The 20,370-nt window shown below is 47.4% G+C and overlaps 1 protein-coding gene across 1 annotated transcript in view; it reads left to right on the top strand.

Moving 5' to 3' along the window:
- The first annotated feature begins 2,454 nt into the window (after window positions 1-2,454).
- The window catches only part of CACNA2D4 (calcium voltage-gated channel auxiliary subunit alpha2delta 4), a 110,723-nt gene continuing 92,807 nt past the window's right edge, over window positions 2,455-20,370 (top strand). The window contains exons 1-7 of the mRNA XM_069490395.1: window positions 2,455-2,767; window positions 3,054-3,126; window positions 4,472-4,553; window positions 5,650-5,766; window positions 8,379-8,438; window positions 9,485-9,647; window positions 9,788-9,919. Of these exons, the coding sequence (XP_069346496.1) occupies window positions 2,455-2,767; window positions 3,054-3,126; window positions 4,472-4,553; window positions 5,650-5,766; window positions 8,379-8,438; window positions 9,485-9,647; window positions 9,788-9,919 (940 nt within the window). The remainder of the gene's footprint in view (window positions 2,768-3,053; window positions 3,127-4,471; window positions 4,554-5,649; window positions 5,767-8,378; window positions 8,439-9,484; window positions 9,648-9,787; window positions 9,920-20,370) is intronic.

Genomic DNA, 20,370 nt, shown 5'->3' with positions numbered 1-20,370 from the left:
CTATGTTCATCTCTGGCAGAATTCTCCGCAGACTGGCTCCTGGCTCCTGGCTCAGCTATTCGGCCCTCCCCTCCACCTCCTGCCTGTGTGGGAACTGCAGGACGTGCCCACATCGTGGCACAAGCTCCCCTGCTGTGCCTGCCTGTGGGGACAAGTGGCCTGGACGCCTTCCTACACTGCGTCGGGGCAGATAACTTTTCTATGCAAGGAATTGCTGGTGAGCTGCATAAATATATCCCACTAAGCCCAAATGTCTCCCCAACTCACCTTCCTCTTGGCTGAACTCCCCCACATGCCCACAGCCACCTTGACATCGTCCCGTTAAGGGACAGTCACACAGAGAAGTCTGGATGGAAAGAGACAGAGGTCTTGACCAATTGTGGTCCAACTGTCTTACTTTTGCGTATTTTTCAAAACCATTTGGCCATCGGAACTTGTTGCTAGGAATCCTCCCGGGAAAGGGAGGAGTCCACGTGAGTGAGAGGCCCTGAAGCTTCATGGGCTGCAAGCAAATGTGTCCCCAGCCCAGGCCGTGAGCAGGTGAGGGGCGGGGCGGGCTCCAGGGCTGCCGGCCTTCTCTCCAACCTGGCCGGAAGGCACCAGGCCTGGAACCCGGGCTGGAGTCCCTGCCGAGAGGATTTGTTACAGCTCTTGGTCAACCTTGTACGAACTTGGCTGCATCCTCCTCTCAGGCCCAGAAAGTTGTTCTAGAGGAACAGGCTGCCTCTTTAAAGCAGGAGGGCGCACTCTGGCCCTGCGGGAGGCTCTGCATCAGGGTAATCCTGCTGAGGTCACTCCCCACTCTCCTGCGGCCCCTCCTCTCTGCCCTCAGGGATTAGAGGAGAGGCCAGCGAAGGATTACAGGGATTCATTTTGTCACAATTCTCCCTCACTCAGCCCCTCTGCCAGAGGCCCGCTGGGCTGCGGGCTGGAGAGAAGCCCTCCTGGGTGGGCTGAGAGGCTGCGGAGCTCTGCTCGCCAGGCCGGAAGGCAGAAGGCGAAAGTCCCAGGGGCCTGGAGGCCAGCAGACGGCACTCATGGGCTGGGGCTCATCTGTCCTCTCCCTGCATGGCAGCAGGAGCACCATGCCCGGGCGCCCCAGCTTCCAGCCCAACCCAGACTGCACCCATGGCCGGGCTCCTTGGCCGCAGCGATTGGCAGGGGCTGCCCTGCGGAAGGCCGCGGTGGTCCTCTGGCTGCTGCTCCTCGGCACCTCCCTGTCCCCGACGCGGGGCCAGCCCAGGATTCCTCTGGAAATGTAAGCGTCATGTGCAACCCCACCCTGGAAAACCCTCTGCTCTTCCCTACTTCCTTCCCGCAGACCCCAGCCCTCTGCCGGCTCTCCCACCTTGCCCACCCCCTGGGCTGCTGCACCCTCTCTTGCCATGAGGACCTTCTCTTCACTGGCCTCCTCGCCTCCCAAAAGCTCTGCTGACTTTGGAATCCCACACACCCCTTCCTGGAAGCCAGACGGCTGGCTGCAAGCAGACCTGACCTCAGGGCTCACACGCATCTTGGCACGGCGGCTCTGGAGCACGTGCAGGGCAGACACCCCTTCCCGGGTGATCTCTGCCGGGAGGCAGCCGGGGGAGCTGGGTTCCATGGTCACCGCAGCACTGCAGAAGATTTGTTAGAAATTTGTATTTTGACATTCTAAAATGGTAAAGCAGTTCTGAACCTGCAAACAGAAGGTGGCTTGTCCAGGAGCTAAGAAAAATTGGATTTTGATGGCCTCAGTCTTCCCTTCCCATACCTTTCTGCCTCCTTAGGCCTTGAGTCCACACCCTGCCGTTAAGAGCAGCTCCAGGAAAGAGTCTAGTATCAGTCATTCACACCTTGGAGTAAACTTAAATTACTGCGCAACCTCTCTGGGGTGTTGCTGGTCAGGCCTTAGCTCTGGCGGTTCTAGGAAAGGAATTTCCGATACCTGTGGGGAGCGGGGCCTCTAGGCTGAAGGGTGCCACCGACTTGTCCGCGTCTGCTCCAGCCGCTCAAGCCTCGCATATAGCAGGGCCAACTGTCAACTACGTCTTGTCGGAAGTGGGGACAGGGAGCCCAAACAACGCGCTACATGTGTAGCCTTGCTAAGCAGCAGCTCCACAGCCAGCCGCATGGCCTCTCCTTGCTGCACGCGTGGCACTGTGCGAGGCGCTTCACGAAGGGTATTGCTAGTGCACACAGCAGTTCCGTGAGGGGGGAATGGGATCCCCACTTTGCAGTTGGGGAAACAGGCTCAGAGAGGGCAGATGGCTTCCTCCAGTTCTCACCGCCAGGAAATGAAAGCGCAGAGCGCTGAGCTCAAGGCAGCAGGGCCTGCACTTCCACCATCGCGCTCAGTCCAGGCGGTGGAACTGTCCGTGGCGGAGGGAGGGGTTCAGAGCGGTTGCCATCCCCAGAGCACACCCAGCGGGCAGTGGAAGGCAAACTGCAGGTGCGGACTGAGGGCCGAGCACCATGGCTGGGCTCCAGGCCTTCCCAGAGGACACCCGAGAGCAGCCCGTGTATGCAGGAACCCCAGGCGCCGGCCGAGGTGACGGCCTGCAGACACAGCCACAGCTGCCCACCCCTGCCCTGGGACCCCAGTCTCTGCCCAGCCCCCTGGCCCCACCCCCTCCCTCCTGCTGGGTCCCTCTTCTCAGCCTTTGCCACCCAGGGACCCCTCAGCCTCTCATGTCCAGCCACGTGTCCCCTCCCACCTGCCCAGCCCCCCACTGCCCTGCCAAGTCTGCTCTGGACAAGGCCGCCAAAGACCCCGCTGCCCAGTCCAGTTGGCGTCTCTCGTCTTGTCTCCCTGGATCGCTGCTGCTCTGGACACGTCAGACACTGGCCACCGCCTGCTGGACTCCCAGGGCCTCACCTTCCATTACACCGCGCTCTGCGGTTCTCGCGGGGCACCTGAGTTCTCCCTCTGTTTTCTTCCGGGGCTGCTTCCCCTCTGCCTGCCCGGAAATCGTTGGGGTTCCCAGTGTTTGTCGACACTGACGGATCTTCTCATGCTACACATCCTACCCGCCTTCCTACCCTCAGAATTTCAATTCTGGCCCCTGTGCTAGTGGCTCTCGGCCCTGTCTCTGCCTGTTGGACTCGCATACCCAATGCCTACGGACAGCTCTTCCTGAACATCCTGTGAGGTTTTAAATTTAAGTTTGTGTCTTTCGAGATACCGTGGGACTGCGCCTTCTGGAGTTGTGCAGAGCACAGCCTGCCCAACGGCACTCAGCAGCCCTGCAGCAGAACCTCACGTGCAACGTGGCCCAAGCCACACTGCTCACCTTCACCCTCCCCTCCTGGCTCCCCGACCTTCTTGACAGTCTTAATTTCTCTCCATAACACCACCAACCTGGAGAGCTGGAAGTACCTTTTGACTCCTCCAAGCTTTTCTGTGCTCTCTGCCTAGAATTCTCTTCCCGTTCTCTTTGCCAGGCTAACCTCTCCCCGCCTTCTCACGCTGACCTCAGATCCCTTCCCTCGCACCACTGCCCTCCCCAGGCTTCCCCGGCGCCCCTCAGACACGCACTGAGCCATCTGCATGTGAAGGGCGTCCTGCTAACTGGGGCTTTGCAAAGGCGAGGACAGTGGTGTGGTTCCAGGCTGCGCACAAGGCCCGGCACATAGTAGGGCCTCAGTGAATATTGGTCGAGGGGCTGAACGAGTGCTGATCCTGAAATTCCTTTTGCTGCATCTGGAGAGGCTCTGACACAGTCCTGTGCGCCACTCCCAGAGCCCCACAGGCCTGGCCCAGATGGCGGGATGGTGATGCGCTCCCAGGGGATAGCTGAGAGCTCAGGGCTCTCCCTAGGCTGCCTGTACCAAGGTCGAGTGTCTCTCCTTGTGCCCTCCCCGCCTGCCCTGTCCTCGGCATCGGCATCGGCAGAAGCAGCTCAGAGCCCCCTTGGCTCACGCTGACTGTGAGGCTTCAGCAGAGGGTCAGCGGTCCCCAGCGGCCTAGGGTGGGGAAACACTGGGGTGAGTGACTCATCAAGACACTGCAGCTGTGCCTGGGCAGTTCCTGTTTCATCCTTGGGGCCCTGCCTGCCCGTGCCTGGACCTGTCCACCACCTCTCCCCGCCCCTCCGCTCCGACCTCCGCTGTCCAACCGCAGCCCTTGGGGGCTGGGGCCAGTCTTAGTTCTGGGCTCAGCAGGCCTGGCCGTGACTGGAGAGCCAGCTGGGGGTGTGCACCACACGCTGGTGCAGCCCTGAGCCCCAGCAGGTTCTCCAGCTCTCCTGCTCGGGACAGGGTTGAGGCCTTGGGAACAGGAGGAAGTTCTTTGTGTTTATGGTTCTGGGTGTGTGTCAGTATGTATGTGTGTACGTGTGTGTCTGTGTGTGTGTACGCATCAGTGGGTGTCTGTGTATAGACATTTGCTTCGTGTGTGTGCGCATGTGTATGCATCTATGCCCATGTCTCTGTATCTGTGCACGTAAGTCCATGTGTGTGCGTGTACACATGTACTTTCATGGCCTTGCAGAGTGAAGCTGTGGGCAGATACCTTCGGCGGGGACCTGTATAACACCGTGACCAAATACTCAGGCTCCCTCTTGCTGCAGAAGGTCAGTAACCCCTTTCCAGGGGGTCACAGGGCAGTCAAGGGGCAGTCAGCCAGGGTCTCCCTGCTGGTGGAGAAGCAGAACCCTGAACGCCTGTGCTTCACGGGGCCTCGGACACCGTCGAGTCCAATCCCTCATTTGCAGATGGGCAAACTGAGGCCCAGGGAGGGGAAGGATTTGCTCCTGTCCCGGCCCCCCTCAGCCAATGTAGCAACGACAGCTAAGGCCCCACCTGCCCCTCACGTCTCGCTCCTATGTCGCAAAGCACCACCCCACCTGACTTCCTCATTTGCGCCCTCCAGCCCAGGTGAGGAAGAGAGGGCAGCAATAATGTGGCGTTTGGGGTAAAAGCATCCTATGAGGTCTATGCATTCCAGAAAATTCTCCAAAGCTATGTAAATGTCTCATCTTGCTGATGAGGAAACTGACTGCGTGACTTCCCTGTGGCAGCACGGCCAACAGCTTGCCAAGCTGGCCACTCGACACTGGCAATCCCCACTCTCCGGGAGAGCTGGTCTCCCCGGGCCCAGAGGGTCAACTCAAACCCAGTCCTGGGGTCTCTGGGTGCACCTGCAGCTTGTCAGACAGCCGTCCTCAGTGCCTGGAGCTGCTGAGCTCTGTGGGGACAGTGAGAATCGAGATTCACACCCGTGTGCCAGGGGCACGCTGATCGCATGACGCATCTCCCGGTGCTCTGGGGAAAGGTGAACTGATGTTCAGGTGGCTGCACAGGCCCCGGGAGGCAGCGTGACTCTGCACAAAGTACGAGGACGTGGATGTCTGGGCGTCTGGGTGCCCTGGCCCCATCCAGGGCCACCTGCTCACCCAGATGTTGACCTTGGTCACGTTCATTGGCTTCTCTGAGCCTTGGTCTACCTCCCTGTTAGGGCGGTTAACCACAGTGTGTCTAGAGCCCCGAAACGGAGAGGACGTTGGAAAAGAGGCAGCTGTGTTGTTACGGGGACGATTGTGCACAGAGTGGAGGGCCCTGTCCTGCTTCCGGTTGAGTAAACGAGGCGTCAGGTGCTCAAACGCAGGTGCTGAAAGGACTGGGGCGGTGCCTACGCAGGTGCCCACCTCTCCCGCTGTCCCTGAACAGAAATACAAGGACGTGGAGCCCAGCCTGAAGATCAAGGAGGTGGATGGCTTGGAGCTGGTGAGGAAGTTCTCGGAGGACATGGAGAGCATGCTGCGGAGGAAAGTCGAGGCTGTCCAGGTGCTCTGGGGGGGTCCCCCCCAGCCCAGAGACCCTGAACCACCCTCACCAACACCCTGCCCTGGGCTGTCCCACCCTCGTGGCCCTCTCTGACCTTGCGAGCCTCTGCCTTGTCCCTCCATTAGCTGGAAGAACCCTTATAAAAGAAGAAAGGATGAGAAGGGAGTGTGGGGAGGGGGGCTCTGGCGTGGGAGCTCTGCCCCGAGCTGGAGGTGCCCAGCACTACAGGGTGAGCCTGGGTGTTGAGAGGGGCTCGGCGCCACAAGGTGGGCCCAATGCCCGCTACGGAGCACCGCATGGAGAGAGCACCCAGGACCTGCTTCCTGAGGCAGTGGATGGGTGGGAGCACAGCTTGCTGGGCCAGCCAAGCACAGCCCCAGCCCTCCTCTCTCCTCTCCCCTCCCCTTCCCTCGGGGTCCTCCCTGCCTGTGCCTTGACCTGTCCACTGCAGCTCCCTTCTGCTCCACTCTGACCTCGCTCTCCTCTTCTCTCCCCTCCCCCATTCAGCTCCAAGGACCCCCCTGTGTGTCCCCAAGTGCTCAAAGGGCACCAGGCAGCAGAGGTGCCCCAGTGACGGCCGGCCTCGTGCTTGGGTGACTCTGTCCCTGGACATCCCCTGGCTGGGCCTGGTAGAACAGAAATGTGTCCCTTCCCTGGTAGGAAGTATTTCCCCCAGATGCCTGGGGGGACCTGGTTGGTATAAATCAGTAGATGCAGAGTGCGGGGGAGGCACAGTCCCCCACTCCACCAGCCAGGACCAGGGTGGCCCCTGAAGGACTCCTAAGACCAGCCAGGAGACCGGAGGGAGAGTTGGGGGAGGGGAGGCTAGGGCAGCGCCAAGCAACAGGGGAAGGCGCCTCCCCATGTCCCCAGAAGGCATCCAGAGCCGGTGGCTGGGGCCTTCTTTCCTGTGTGCTCCCAGGCTTCAGGGCAAGGGCTCTTAGCATCGGGAACCAACGAGATCACACTTGGGGGTGTGAGAGTCCATCCTGGGCCCTGAATCACAAGTGTAGCACCAGCAGAAACACCACCCCTGCCTTGGCAAGCCGTGTGTGAGCAGCCTCCCCGAACTGAGCGCAGACACGGGGGTGTGAAGCTAGCCTGACTTCAGGCATCGGTTGTCGTGGCCCCAGAGTCACGAGCCGTCCTGGGACATCCCAGAGGCCAGGGCTCCAGGCTCCTTGTGCCCTTCCGCGGCCTCGGATGTGGAGAACCAAGTAAGGGCTTGCTCGAGGGACTCTCTCCAAGCACCAGCCCCTGCTCCCTGCTGGGCGTGAGGGTCTGTGGGGACTGCAGACTTTCTAGGAGGTGCTCATGGGAAGTTTCCTGCAAAGCAGCACTGAAGTGTGTTTTTCCCTGTGGAATTTCTTCCTCATATCCCAGGAGTTAGGACTGAGAGTGGGGACGGCAGGGATTCGTCTACCCAACTTACAGCTGTGTCAATAGAGGCCCAGAGAGGCTTAGTGCCCGGCCCCCGGCCAAGCCAGAGCAGGGGCTCAGATGGTCTGATGCCCGAGGTGCCTCCCCTGGCCCTTGCTTCCCCTGACACTCTACGATGCTTTTAAATCCGTATTGTGGTAAAATACACATAATATAAAACTGACCATTGCCACCGTTTGACGGTGTACAGTTAGTTCATTGGCACTAAGTCCATTCACAATGGGGCACAACAATCTATCCGCACTATCAAGTCCCAGAACTTCTCGTCACCCCAAACAGAAGCCCTGTGCCCATGAAGCAGTCACCTCCCCTTCCCCTCCCCCAGCCCCTGGCAACCACCAAGCTGCTTTCGGTCTACAGATTTGCCTGTTCCAGAGATTTCGCACATATGCGACTTTGTCTCTGGCTTATTTTGTTTAGCATAAGGCCTTCAAGGTTCACCGTGTTGCAGCAGGCATCGGACTTCCTTCCTTCCATGGCTGGATAATATGCTGCTGTGTGGACACCCCACATCGTGTTTATCCATTCATCAGCTGACGGACATTTGGGTTGTTTCCACCTTTTGGCTTTGAACAGACATATGCATGCATGCACATATTTTAATAAACTGTTTTGAGCAGAAATTGAGCAGAAAGTGCAGAGTTTCCACACACCCCCATCCCCACACACCCGCAACCTCACCACTGTCACCACCCTGCCTCATTGCTACGATAATGAACCTGCACCCACACGTGGTCATCACCCAGAGTCCACAGTTTACTTTAGGGTTCATTCTTGGTGCCCATCCTGTGGGTTTTGACACGTGTAGTGACATGTAGCCACCATTATAGTATCGCACAAAACAGTTCCACTGCCCTAAAAATCCCCAGCCACTGACAACCACATCTTTTCACTCTTTCCCCAGTTGTGGCTTTTCCAGAATGTTGTGTAGCTGGGGCCCCCTGGCACGCGGCCTCTGCAGAGCGGCTTCGTTTACCTGGTGCCGTGCACTCGCCTCTGGCCGCTGCGAGCTGTGCTGCCCTGAGCGTTCCGCCCCGTTCTTGTCTGAGTCGCTGTGTTCGATTCTGGGCGTTCATCTCAAGCGGGGCTCCCGGGTCACTCTCTGTTCAGCTTACCGAGGACCTGCGGGCTCCTCTCACCCACTCTCTCCCCTTCCTGTTCCCGGCCCTCAGAGTCTGGTAGAGGCCGCCGAGGAGGCTGACCTGAACCACGAGTACAACGCATCCCTGGTGGTGAGTCCTGCCCCGCGCTGGCACCGGTGGCCGGGAGGGTGGCAGTCCACTCGCCACACAGACGCTCAGGCACATGCTGGCCTCTGGGGGGGACGTCTTCTTGACCTCAAGTAGCTCACAGACCACACTCTAGCGTAAGGCACGTGACAAGTCCGCACAAAGGGGTCACAGAGAGTTAGGAGAAAGCAGCCCGGAGGAGGGAGGGCGCCCAGACGCCTGCAGACAGGGTGGCCCTGGCTGGGCCCCAGGCTGAGGGCCATTTGGGCTGGCAAAGCCTGGAGAAGGGGCTTCCAGGTGCAGGGAAAAGAGCAGACACAGAAATGAGAAAACACAGTGTTGGCTGAGGAAACAGCGGGTGCTCGGCTCCATGGGCCCAGAGGCTGGTGACACAGAGTCGCCTTGGAGACGTCGGTGGGGGCCTGGTGGGGAGCCTGGAATGTGAGGAAGGAGTCTGGCCTTCGGTGGCAGGGCGTGGCTGCTGTGGCCATGGAGGGAGGGAGGGACGTGGCTGTGGAAGGCGGAGGTGGAGCTGGTGTGGGGAGCTGGGCAGGTGTCGCCGCAGCAGTCCTGGTGGGAATGGTGGGGGGTGAGCCTGGTGGTGAGGAGGGAGGGGGACAATCCAAGTGGACCCTCCAATGCCGCGCCTGAGAGACGGAGGGCAGCTCTGGCTGCTCCGAGCAGACCGGAGCCTCAGGCCTGCCGCCTGGGCAGGAGTGGGCTCCGGACTCTCCCCTGGGGCAGGCGTGGGCGGTGCTGTGGGCTGTGTCCTTTCTCCTTGAGTCTCTGTCTGCCCGCCCTGTCCCTGGCTGTGTGCACCCGGCAGGAGGTGGGAGCTAAAGCAGGAGTCAGGACCGCCTTCATCAAACCCAACGCGATCAATCCACTCCGATGGCTGCATGTGCGCCGCCCGTCACCCTAGCCATCGCTGCAAGTCCCCACCAGGTGGCTCGTGTGGTCTCTCGTGGGGCCTCTGACCTGTGCCTTCCTCTCCCCTCTGTCCCTCTGTGTGTCCCCGTGCCGGTGTCTCCGCGGCCCTCCCGCCCCAGTTTGACTACTACAATTCCGTCCTCATCAACGAGCGGGACGAGAAGGGCAACTCTGTGGAGCTGGGCGCCAAGCTCGTGCTCGAGGCCAACGCACACTTCAACAACCTGCGGGTGAACACGTCTGTCAGCAGCGTGCAGCTGCCCACCAACGTGTACAACAAAGGTAGCTCACCCCCGTGGCCCAGCCTGCTCGCCTTCTTGGCCGCCGTGGGCTGGGGGTGGCACTGGCGGCCTTTAACGATTTGTCCCCATTCTCCGGAGAAGCCCAGCAGGGTCATAATCTCCTATGACCTCCCCCTTCAGATCCAGATATTTTGAACGGAGTCTACATGTCCGAAGCCTTGAACCCTGTTTTCGTGGAGAACTTCCGGAGAGACCCAACACTGACTTGGCAATATTTTGGCAGCTCAACTGGATTCTTCAGGATCTATCCAGGTAAGGCCTGGGATGGCATCTCTGTGATCCTCTGGGCTCCTTCTCTGGGAATAAGGCAATAGGGACATTGGAGACGGACGCTGGCACGCAGGTCCCCAGTGAATGGGCTGGCCCTCCTGCCCAAGAGCACCTCCACCCGTGGCAGGATCCGCACACGTTGCTGAACAGTTGAGTGAATGGAGCCCTCGGGAACCGCGGAACAGCTGGTGAGTGCCTGCGTGAGCTCCTGCCGGTGCCAGGCACTGAGGGAGCTGCAGGGGAGGATGAAACAATTCTTTACCTTAAAAGTTTACATCCTAATTGGAAAAATGAGGCCGACTTGCCCGGACTGTTCAGCAGCAATGCAGGAAATGTCACAGGTTACTCTGTGATTAGTGGCCAATTTAATAGTATGGTGAAAGCTCCCTTATCCACCAATGAAAATAGAAGGCAGAATATGTATTACAGAGTTCACAAGAGATCTGCCTCTTTTTACTTCCCATTTAAAATAATTCACTTTTATATTTCACTATTTCACCCCAGTTCATTTTTTTTTTTTTTTTTTTTTTTAGAGTCAGGATCTTGTTCTGTCACCCAGGCTGGAGTGCAGTGGCACAATCATAGCTCACTGTAACCTTGAACTCCTAGGCTCAGGCGATCCTCTACCTCAGCCTCCCTAGTAGCTAGGACTACAGGTGCACACCACCAAGCCCAGCTAACTTTTATATTTTTGGTAGAGCCTGGATCTTGCTATGTTGCCCAAGCTGGTCTTGAACTCCTGGCTTCAAGCAATCAGCCTCGGCCTCCCAAAGTGCTGGGACTACAGGTGTGAGCCACCATACCCAGCCCCAACCCATCTTTGTATTCAAGCACACAGTCCAGAAACTCTTAAAGTTGTCCTACTTTTCTGAAACAGGAAGCCAGAAAGGCCCTAAGACCCCTCTGTGTCCACAGGCTGGAAAAGTCAAGCCCTGTCTTGCAGTGCAAAGGCCCCTCAGGGCTCATGTATTCCCACCATAAGCATACCCCTCCTGTGCTCCTCTGCCAAAATTCACAGCTGGCCAGTGCTTCCATTTCTGTTCTCGGGAGCCTGAGTGAGTACGTTTATTCCTGTTCCCTGTAGCAGCTCACATACCCCTCATGTCTTCTCCAGGGCAGAATTCCTGTAAATATTCCTGACACATCACTCGACACATCACTCGGCTTCCAGAATCACTAACTTGTATGCAAACAGTGCAATCCGGTGTGCATTCATCAGCGAGTAGATAGGGGCCATTCCTCACACCCTCACACACATTTACATATTCAAATCTGCCCTTAGGTAGACAGAATTAGATTGACCATAATTCTTAAGTCATGATGCATAATCCCCATAGGTCCACGCAGGCCCATTTTAATTTATTTAATTTACAGCATAGTGAAGACCTGTCTACACACCACCAGCACAAGACCCAGAATACTACCAATAACTTACACGCACCTGTGCATTCCTCCCCTGTCCTGCCCTTACACCCGCCCCACGGGCCAGGTAACAGCTAACCTGAATTTCGAACTTATCACTCTATTTGGGTTTTTTGACTTGTTTGTTTAGTTTCATCTCATACACATACACACACGTGTATTTTAAAAAATTTTAGTGTGGCAAAATACATATAACATAAAATTTACCATCTTAACTGTTTTTAAGTGTACACTTCGGTGGTTTTAAATACATTCATGAAGTTGTACAACCATCACCACCATCCATCTCGAGAACTCTTCTCATCTTGTGAAACTGAAACTCTGTCCCCGTTAAACAACAGCTCCCCAATCCTCCCTCCCTCCCCCAGGCCCTGGCAACCACCATGCTACTGCGTGCCTCTGGGAGTTTGGTTACTCTCTAGGTACCTCATGTGCGTGGGATCATACAGTGTTTGTCATTTTGTGATTGGCTTAGCATAATTTCCTCAAGGGCCATCCATGTGTAGCAGGTGTCAGAATTTCCTTCCTTTTTAAGGCTGAATAATATTCCATTGCATGTATTACCAGGCAATGTAATACCATATTGTGTATACCCACGCATCTGTCAATGGACCCTTGACTGCTTCCACATTTGGCTATTGTGAATAATGGTGCAATGAACATGAGTGTGCAAATATCTCTTCAAGACCCTGCTTTGAATTCTTTTGAGCATATCCCCAGAAGTGGAATTTCTATATCATGTGGTAATTCTACTTTTAATATTTTGAGGACCTGTCATACTGTTTTCCACAGAGGATGTATCACTTTACATTCCCACAGTAGTACACAAGGACTCCAATTCCAAATTTGTTATTTTTCCTGTTCTTGCTTTTTTTTTTTTCATAGTAGCTATCCTAATGGGTGTAAGATGGAGTCTCACAATGGTTGTGATTTGTATTTCCCTAATGTTTAGTGACATTGAACATTTTTTCATGTGCTTATTAGCCATTTGTATATCTTCTTTGGAGAAATGTCTACTCAAGTTCTTTGCCTGTTTTTGAATTGTTTTTGTTTTTTTGGTCATTGCTGAGTTTTAGGAGTTTTTCATATATTCTGGATATTAGTCCTTTATCAGATATATGATTTGCAAACACTTTCTTCCATTCTGCGGGTTGCCTCTAAAGAGGCATTCTGTTGATACTGTCTTTTGATGAGCAAACTTGAAAAAATTTTCATGAAGTATAATGTGTTTATTTTGTCTTTTGTTACCTATGCCTTTGGTGTTATATCCAAGAAATCACTGCCAAGTCCAATGTCATGAATCTTTTTCCTTGTTTTCTACCAGAGGTTTTATAGTTTTAGGTTTTACATTTCCATTTTGAGTTAATTTTTGTGTATGAGGTTAGATAAGGGACCAGCTTCATTCTTCTGCGTGTAGGTATCCAATTGTCCCAGTATCATTTGTTGAAAAGACTGACCTTTCCTTATTGAATGGTTTTGGCACCCTTGTAAAAAATCACCTAATCATATATGTGAGGGTTTAATTCTGGGCTCTTTATTCTATTTCATTGATCTATATATCTGTCTTTATGCCAATACCACACTGCTTTGATTACTGTGGCTTTGTAGTAAGTTTTGAAATCAGGAAGTATGCCTCCTCCAGCTTTCTTTTTCTTCCAAAATTGTTTTGGCTATTTGGGGTTCCTTGAGGTTTCATATGAATATTAGGATGAGTTTTTCTATTTCTGCAAGAGACATCATTGGGATTTTGATAGGGATTGTATTGAATCAGTAGATCACTTTGGGTAATATTGGCATTTTAACAATATTAAGTATTTCAATCCATGAACATGGAATGTGTTTCCACTTATTTTTGTCCTTAACTTCTTTCTGCATGGTTTTGTAGTTCTCATTGTACAAATCCTTCACCTCCTTGGTTAAGTTAATTCCTAAGTATTTTATTTTTTTGATGCTATTATAAATGGGATTATCTTCATAATTTCTCAGATTATTCACCATTAATGTATAGAAATGCACCTGGTTTTGTGTGTTGAGTTTGTATCCTGTTACTTTGCTGAATTTATTTATGAGATCTAACAATTTTTTGTGTGTAGAATCTTAAGGGCTTTACACATATAAGATCATATCATCTGTAAACAAAGATCATTTTACTTCTTCCTTTCCAAGTTTGATGCCTTTTATTTCTTCTTTATGCCTAATCTCTCTGGCTAAAACTTCCAGTACTATGAATAGAAGGCAAAAGTGGATATCCTGGTCTTGTTCCTGATCCTAGACAAAAAGCTTTCAGTCTTTCACCTTTGGGTATGATGTTTGTGGTGGGTTTTTCCACATTTGATTTTTATATTAGTTTCCTTCTATTGCAGTTTGTTGAGAGTTTTTATCATGAAAATGTGTGGAATTTTTTCAATGCTATTTCTGCATCAATTGTGATGATCATGAGATTTTTCTCCTTTTCATTCTCTTAAATGTGGTGTATTACATTGATCAATTTTCATATATTGAACCATCCTTGCATTCCAGAAATAAATCCCACTTGGTGTATATCCCACCATATACCATGGTGTATAATCGTTTTAATATGCTGCTGAATTTGATTTGCTAGCATTTTGTTTTCATTCATTCTGCCAGTCTCTGTATTTTGATTGTAGAGTTTAATCCATTTATGTTTAAAGTAATTACTGATAAGGAGAGACTTATTTCCATCATTTTGCTATTTGTTTTCTAAGTGTCTTATAGCTTTTTTTTATCCCTCATTCTTGCATTATCATCTTTTGTGTTTAATGGATTTTTTATAGTGAAACAATTTAAATTGTTTTCTCATTTCTTTTTGTGCATATTCTATAGTTATTTTATTTGTGATTACCAAAGGAATTACGTTTACCATCTTAAAGTTATAATATTCTAATTTAAATTTATACCAGCTTAGCTTCAATAGCATACAAAAACTCTGCTCCTTTACAGCTCCATGTCTATCCCTTTGGGTTGCTGATATCACAAAATTACATCTTTATACATTGTATACCCCCAAACACAAACTAATAAGTCTTCAAAATGTACTGGTCTCTTAAATTACATAGAAAACAAAGTTTTGCATTACAAACAAAAGTTATAATAATACTATCTTTTATATAATAATTGCATTTTAAAATGTATTAGTCTCTTAAATCATGCAGAAAGCAAAAAGTGAGTTCAAACCAGTGTTATGATAATACTGGTTTTTATAATTGCCAATGTATTTACCTTTATGAGATCTTTATTTCTTCATATGGCTTTGAGTTTCTGTCTAGTGTCCTTTCATTTCACTCTGCAGACTCCCTTGAGCATTTCTTAAAGGACAGGTCTAGTAGTAACAAACTCACTCAGCTTTTATTAAATATTTATCTGGCGATATCTTAAATTCTTACTCATTTTTGAAGGATAGTTTTGCCCGACAAGAGGATTCTTGTTGATAAGGTTTTGTTTTGTCTTGTCTTGTCTTTTCTTTTCTTTTTTTTTTTTTTTTTTTTTTTGGCCTTTTTAGCACTTTGAATACATCAGCACACCTACTCTAGCCTCCAAAATTTCTGATGAGGAATCTACTGATTATCTTGTTGAAGATCCTTTGCACATGATGAGTTCCTTCTCATTTTCTGCTTTTGAGAGTCTCCTTTGTTCTTGCCTTTTGAAAGTTTGACTATAATGTGTCTCAATGTGGCTCTCTTTGAGTTCATCTTACTAAGACTTTGCTGAGCTTCTTGGGTATTCATATTCATGTCTTTCATCAAATTTGGGGAGTTTTCAGCCATTATTTCTTCAAATTTTCTCCCCTTCCGCTTTCTGTCACTTTTCTCCTTCAGAGACTCTCACAATACATATATTGGTCATATTGATGATTTCCCATGGCTTTCTTAGACTCTGTTCACTTGTCTTCAATCTTCTATTTCTGTCCCTTAAACTTAATAATTTTCACTGTTCTACCTTCAGTTGTACTGATTCTCTTTTCTGCCTTGTAAAATATTCCTTTAAATGATTCTAGTGAATTTTTAATTTCAGTTGTATTTTCAGCTCCAGAATTTCTTTATTTCTTCTTAGATTTTTTCTTTATTGACATTTCCATTTTGTTCATATATTGTTTCTTAAATTTCTCTACATCTTTCTTTAGTTCTTTGAACATTTTGAAGATAGTTGTTGAAGTTTGTCTGATAGATCTATCATCTGGTATTTTTCAGGGACAGTTTCTGCTGATTTATTTTTTTTCCTTTGAATGGGCCATACTCTCCTGGGTTTTTGCTTTTTGGTTTTTTGTTTGTTTGTTTGTTTGTTTGTTTATATGCCCTTTGATTTTTTTTTATTGAAAACTGGATGCTTGAATCTAATAGTGTGGTAACTCTGGAGGTCAGTTCTTTCTCCTTCTCTAGGGTTTTCTGTTTTTTGTTATTGCTTTTTGCTGTTGTTGTTCTTGTTGTAGGCTCTCTCTGTGCTGAGGTTCAGCCTGAGGCGTAAACTTAAGGTCTTCTCAGGTCTTTTCTGAGCCTTTCCCTGGGCATGCATGATGACTTTCTAATTTTCTCTCTATATACAGTTTTTTGTGAATGTTCTAGTCTTTAACGTCTGGCTCACAAAAGGGGAAAAAGAGAACAATGAAAGGGGGGAAAATGGCAATAACACTTTAAATCTTCTGGAGCCAAGTTCAGCCAGGAGAGGGGCTTGCAATAATAAGAAGAGGTACAACAATGGCCAACCACTTCTTTATCTGCACCTCTGTGATCAGAAGCAGCAATCAGAAATCAGACCACCAACACTCAGGGTCTGAGTGTTGGAGGACAGGGTCCTTTTTGCCCACCATGATCCTGAAAGCTGTGTGCAAGTTGCTCCATGAACACATGCCCAGCTGCCTTTCACAGGGTTGGGGGGTGAGTAGCTGCTACCATGCTAAGAAATTAGCAGAAATTAACTGCAATTTACCACCCAAGACTTCCCCTGGAAGTTTCAAACCTTTAATAGACTTCAGCATCCCAAAGTAGTTATCCAAAATAGTTACATTAGACAGATTCTATTAGTGCAATTGTGGTGCAGATTCTTGGTGCTTCCTACTCCACCATCTTCCCAGAACCAACCCTCTGCTTTGCTTGTTTTTGAAATTTATAAGCTTGTTTAGACTTTTAGGACTTTTTCATTCAATATTGTGCCACCAAGATTCATCTGGGCTGTTTTCCATTTTTGTTTTTTACTTTTATGAGCAGTGTTGCTATGAACATTCTTATATATGTCTACTGAGACATATTATAAGAGTTTATTTTGGATATATACCTAGGAATAGAAATACTAGGTCCTAAGCTACATGGGTATACAACTTTTACAAGAAAATTCCAAATTGTTTTCCAAAATACTTGCGCCAATTATATCCTACAAGCAATGAATAAGAGATCTTATCAATGCACATTTTCTCTAACTCTGCATATTGTTAAACTTTAACATTTTTTGTTAATAACTTTTTAGTATAAAGTGGTATTTCACTGTGTTCTGGCACTGCACTTCTCTGATCGGTCATTAATTTGGGCATCTCTTTTACGTGGTATTAATTGTATTTATTTCCCTTTCTGTGAAATGAATATTGTCTTTTGCCCACTTAATTATTGAATTTTCTAATGTTAACACATCCTTGCATTCCTATGAAAAACCTAACTTGCTTTTAGTAAGTTATCTTTTTATGCATTTGCTGGATTTGGTTTACTAATATTTTTGTTTAGGATTTTTGTGTCTATATTTATAAGTGAAATGTTCCTGTAATTTTTCTTTCCTGTACTGTCCTAGTCAGGTTTTCAAAATTATAGTAACTTCATAAAATACTTTGGGAAGTATTCCCTCTTTCTGGTTTCTGGAAGCATTTGAAAAAGATTAGAATAATCTTTTCGTTGATAAAATTCATCTATAAAACCCTGTAGGCCTGATATTTTCTTTACAGGAATATAAAATTACTGCTTCAATTTATCGAACACTTGCAACACTAATGCAGTTTTCTGTTTCTTTTTAAAATTTGGTGAAATACTTGCAATCAGAATCCATCCATTTCATCTAAATTTTCAAATTTATTCATATAAAGCTATTATTCTCATATTATCTTTTAATCTCTGTTGTATCTATAATGATGTTCCCTTTAATTTATAGTATTATACATTTTTTCTTTATCAATTCCTCACTGATTTCGCTATTTTGTTAATCTTTTCAGGAATAAATGTTTGTTTTTGTTGATTGCTCTCTATTGTTTCTTTGTGTTCTATTTCATCTATGTCAGTTCTAACTTTATTGTGTTCTTCTTTCTCTTCTTGTGGATTTATTCTGTTGTTACTCCTCTTAATTTCTTCAATGGAACATGACACTTAGTATTAATTTTTAGCCTTTCTGTATTTCTAAAATAAGTGTCAAGGCTATACCATGTCACTAGAAGCTCCATTATTGCTTCATCTCACAAGTTTTGATTTGTGGTGTTTAAAAAAAAATTATATTTAATTGTGGTAAAATACATATAAAATTTACTATCCTAACCATTTTTAAGGGTACATATTTAAAGTGTACATTGGCATTGAGTGCATTCTCATTGCTGTGCAACCATCACCACCATCCATCTCTATAACTCTTTTCATCCTGCAAAACTTTATATTCATTAAACAATAACTCCCCATTCCCTTCTCCCCACCCCAGCCCCTGGCAACCAGCATTTTACTTTTTGTCTCTATGAATTTAACTACTCTAGGTACCTTATATAAGTGAAATTATACAGTATTTATCATGTTGCGATTGGCTTACTCCACTTAGCAAAATGCCATCAGGATTCATCCATGTTGTAACATGTGTCAGAATTTCCTTCCTTTTTGAGGCTGAATAATATTTCACTGTATGCATATGCCACATTTTGTTTATCCATTCATTCAGCAATGGACACTTGTGTTGCTTCTACCTTTTGGCTGTTCTGAATAATGCTGCTATGAACATGAGTGTACAAATATCTCTTCAAAGCTCTACTTTCAATGCTTTTGGGTATATACCCATAAATGGAACTGATGGGTTCTACTTTTAATTTTTTGAGGAACCATCATACTGTTTTCCACAGCAGTTGTACCATTTTACGTTCCTACCAACAGCCCGTGAGGATTCCAACTGCTCCACATCCTTGCCAGATTTCTGGAGTTTTGTTGTTTTGTGGAGTTCTCTTTTTAGCTTTGTGTTTTGAGGTTTTTTTGATGGTAACCATTCTAATGGGTATGAGGTGGTATCTCATTGTGATTTTGATTTGCATTTCCCTAATAATTAGTGATGTTGAACGTCTTTTCATATGCTTATTGGCCATTTGCATGTCTTCTTTGAGAAATGCCTGTTCAAGTTCTTAGCCCATTTTAAAATCAGGTTGTTTGCTTTTTTGTTGTTGTTGAGTCATGGGAGCTCTTTATATATTCTGAATATCAACCTCTTGTCAGATATATGACTTGCAAATATTTGCTCCCATCCTATGAGTTGTTTTTTCACTCTGTTGAATGTGTCCTTTGACACATGGAAGTTTTTAATTTTGATGTCCAATTTATCTATTTTTTTATTTTGTTGCCTGTGGTTTTGGTGTCATGGTAGTGTTCTAATTTTCATTTGCTCCTAAATATTTTTAAATTTTCCTGTGATTTCTTCTTTGATATTTTAGTTACTTAAAAGTATGTTTTTTAATTTATAGATATATAGGAATTTTATATTTACCTTTGTATTATAAACTTCTAATTCAATTGCTTTGTGGTCAGAGAACATGGTGTATAAAGAACTGATTATGTGAAATTAATTTAAATTTATTTTAATAGCCTAGAACAACATCAAGTTTTATAAGTATGCCCTGTGTGCTTGAGAAAAATATGTGTGTTCTCATTGTTGGATGAAAAATTTCATATATGCCATTAGATCAAGATTGTTAATTGCATTGCTTAAATATTCTATACCTTTGCTGATTTTATGTTTCTTGACCCTTGTTAACCCACACAATACTTTTTATTTTAAGTTTCATCTGTCTGATATTCATAGAGTGACACCAGCATTGGTTAGTATTTAGCTGATATATATATATATTTCCATCCCTTTACTTTCAACCTTTCTATGTCATTTTGTTTTAGCTACATCTCTGAAAAATAGTTCATAACTTTTAAGTTTTTGTCCAAACTGGCAATCTCTTCTGCTAGTTGGCAAATTAAGCACATTTACATTTTTATAAGTATTGATATATTTGAATGTGCTATCATCTTATTTTTTAATGATACATAACATTTGTACATATTTATAGGGTACATATGATATTTTGTTACATGCATAGAGTGTGTAATGATCAAGTCAGGGTATTTAAGGTGTCCATCACTCCAAGTGTTTATCATTTCCATGTGTTGGGAACCTTTAAAGTCTTCTAGCTATTTTGAAATACACAGTACAATGCTGTTGACTGGAGTCACCCTACTCTGCTATTGAACTTTAGAACGTACTTATTCCTTCTATCTAACTGTACGTTTGCATCCATTAACCAACCCTTCTTCATTCCCCTGCAACCCACACACTCTTCCCAGCCTCTGGTCTCTATCCTTCTACTCTCTACCTCTATGAGATCAATGTCTTTAACTCCCACATAAGAGTGAGAACATGCAGTGTTTGTCTTTCTGTGCCTGGCTTATTTCACTTAACATGATGACCTACAGTTCCATCAGTGTTGCTGCAAATGACAGGATTTCATTCTTTTTTATGACTAAATATTATTCCATTGTGTATATATACCACATTTCCTTTGTCCATTTGGCCACTGATGGACGTTTAGGTTGATCTCATATCTTTACTATTGTGAATAGTGCAACATTAAACCTGCAAGTGCAGGTATCCCTTTGATATACTGATTTCTTTCTCTTTGAATAAATACTCAGTAGTGGGATTGCTGGATCATGTGGTAGCACTATTTGTAGTTTTTTTGAGAAAACTCCATAATGTTTTCCATAGTGGTTGTACTAATTTACATTCCC

Source organism: Eulemur rufifrons, chromosome 16, assembly GCF_041146395.1.
Source record: "Eulemur rufifrons isolate Redbay chromosome 16, OSU_ERuf_1, whole genome shotgun sequence".
Classification (NCBI taxonomy): domain Eukaryota; kingdom Metazoa; phylum Chordata; class Mammalia; order Primates; family Lemuridae; genus Eulemur; species Eulemur rufifrons.
The sequence above is the reverse complement of the archived record's forward strand: the minus strand, read 5'-3'. Positions and strand labels throughout refer to the sequence as shown.